Genomic DNA, 1,505 nt, shown 5'->3' with positions numbered 1-1,505 from the left:
CTCATAATCTTCAAGTTCTAAGAGAAGGAAAGGGTCTGATCATTCCTTACAAACGACCAACATATGAAACAGCAGTGAAAGACTTCTTGCCTTGTACTCAGTGTTTTGGATGGTTCATTAGGAGTGACCTATGGAAACACAGAAAGAAGTGTGTTGGAAGCGAAATAAAGGAATCTGGAAGTTTTCAGTCTCAATGTTCCATGATGCTGCCAATGCCAAAAGAAGTGCCTGTAAGACTTCGGGATGAGGTCTTCCGTCGAATGACTCATGATGATGTTAGTTTGGCAGTGCGGCATGATGATTTAATCATAAAGCTAGGTGCACAACTTCTGTCAAAGTTCCAGGATTCAGAAAACCATTACAACTATGTTGGACAAAAGTTGAGGGAAATGGGTCGGCTACTCCTTCAAATGAGATCTATAAGACCAGGCATCAACTGCTTGTCGGAGACCATTGACCCACAGGTGTTTGATGATGTGGTCAGAGCTGTCAACAATATAGCAGGCTTGGATGAAAGCTCAGGGAAGTATAAGACACCTTCACTAGCGCTGAAAGTAGGACACTCACTCAAAAAGTGTGCCAGGATTCTTATGGCTGATGCACTGAAAAAAATGGACACAAGTCAGAAAGAAAAGGCTGAACAGTTTGGTGAACTGTGCTCTATTGAATGGGCTGAGAAAGTTTCAACAGGTGCCCTCAAGACTCTGTACGCAGCAAAGAGGAACAGACCAACAATAATTCCTTTGTCATCTGACATACAAAAGGTGCACAAGACCATCCAGGGCCAGGTGCAGGAGTCAATGGCACACATCACAGCAGGTTCTGTAAGCAGGGAAGATTTCTCCAAGTTGGGTCAAGCTATGCTTGCCCAGACTGTCCTGTTTAATAGGAAGCGTAGTGGAGAGGTGGAAAGGATGACAGTAGAAAACTACAAAAAACGTACTGGAGAAGTCAACAAAGACGTTCTACAGGGCCTCAACAAGCTTGAAAAGGAGCTTTGCAAGAAACTGTCAAGAGTTGAAATACCCGGAAAGAGAGGGAGAACAGTTCCTGTGGTTCTGACGAAGGGAATGAAAGAAGCACTTGATGTTTTGGCAGATGAAAACGTTAGGCAAGATGCTGGAGTCCTAGAGTCCAATATGTACCTGTTTGCACGCCCAGGTTGTACCACACCGTATAGGGGTTGTGATGCTGTGAGAAAGTGTGCTCAGTCGTCTGGAGCAGAACATCCAGAAAACATCACATCCACTCAGCTGAGGAAACATGTGGCGACCATGTCCCAGATATTATGTCTGAAGGACAATGAACTGGATGTACTCGCCACCTTTATGGGCCACAACATTCAAGTACATAGAGAATTTTATAGATTGCCCGAGAACACACTACAGGTAGCTAAGATCGCAAAAATACTGCTGCTAATGGAAAAGGGACAGATGAGCGAGTGTTCTGGGATGTCCTTGGACAGTATCAATGTCAATCTTAATGGTGAGTACAAGTATTCTTAA

The 1,505-nt window shown here is 44.1% G+C and overlaps 1 protein-coding gene across 1 annotated transcript; it reads left to right on the top strand.

The window, feature by feature from the left end:
• Positions 1-203: 203 nt before the first annotated feature.
• Positions 204-1,505, top strand: LOC139733511 (uncharacterized). Its single transcript, XM_071644320.1, has one exon. It carries the CDS (start codon positions 204-206, stop codon positions 1,503-1,505), a length of 1,302 nt encoding a protein of 433 aa, XP_071500421.1.

The sequence above is a fragment of the Diadema antillarum genome, unplaced genomic scaffold (genome assembly GCF_040938485.1).
Source record: "Diadema antillarum isolate AM-2024a unplaced genomic scaffold, OU_Dant_1.0 seq00000481_RagTag, whole genome shotgun sequence".
NCBI lineage: Eukaryota > Metazoa > Echinodermata > Echinoidea > Diadematoida > Diadematidae > Diadema > Diadema antillarum.
The sequence above is the reverse complement of the archived record's forward strand: the minus strand, read 5'-3'. Positions and strand labels throughout refer to the sequence as shown.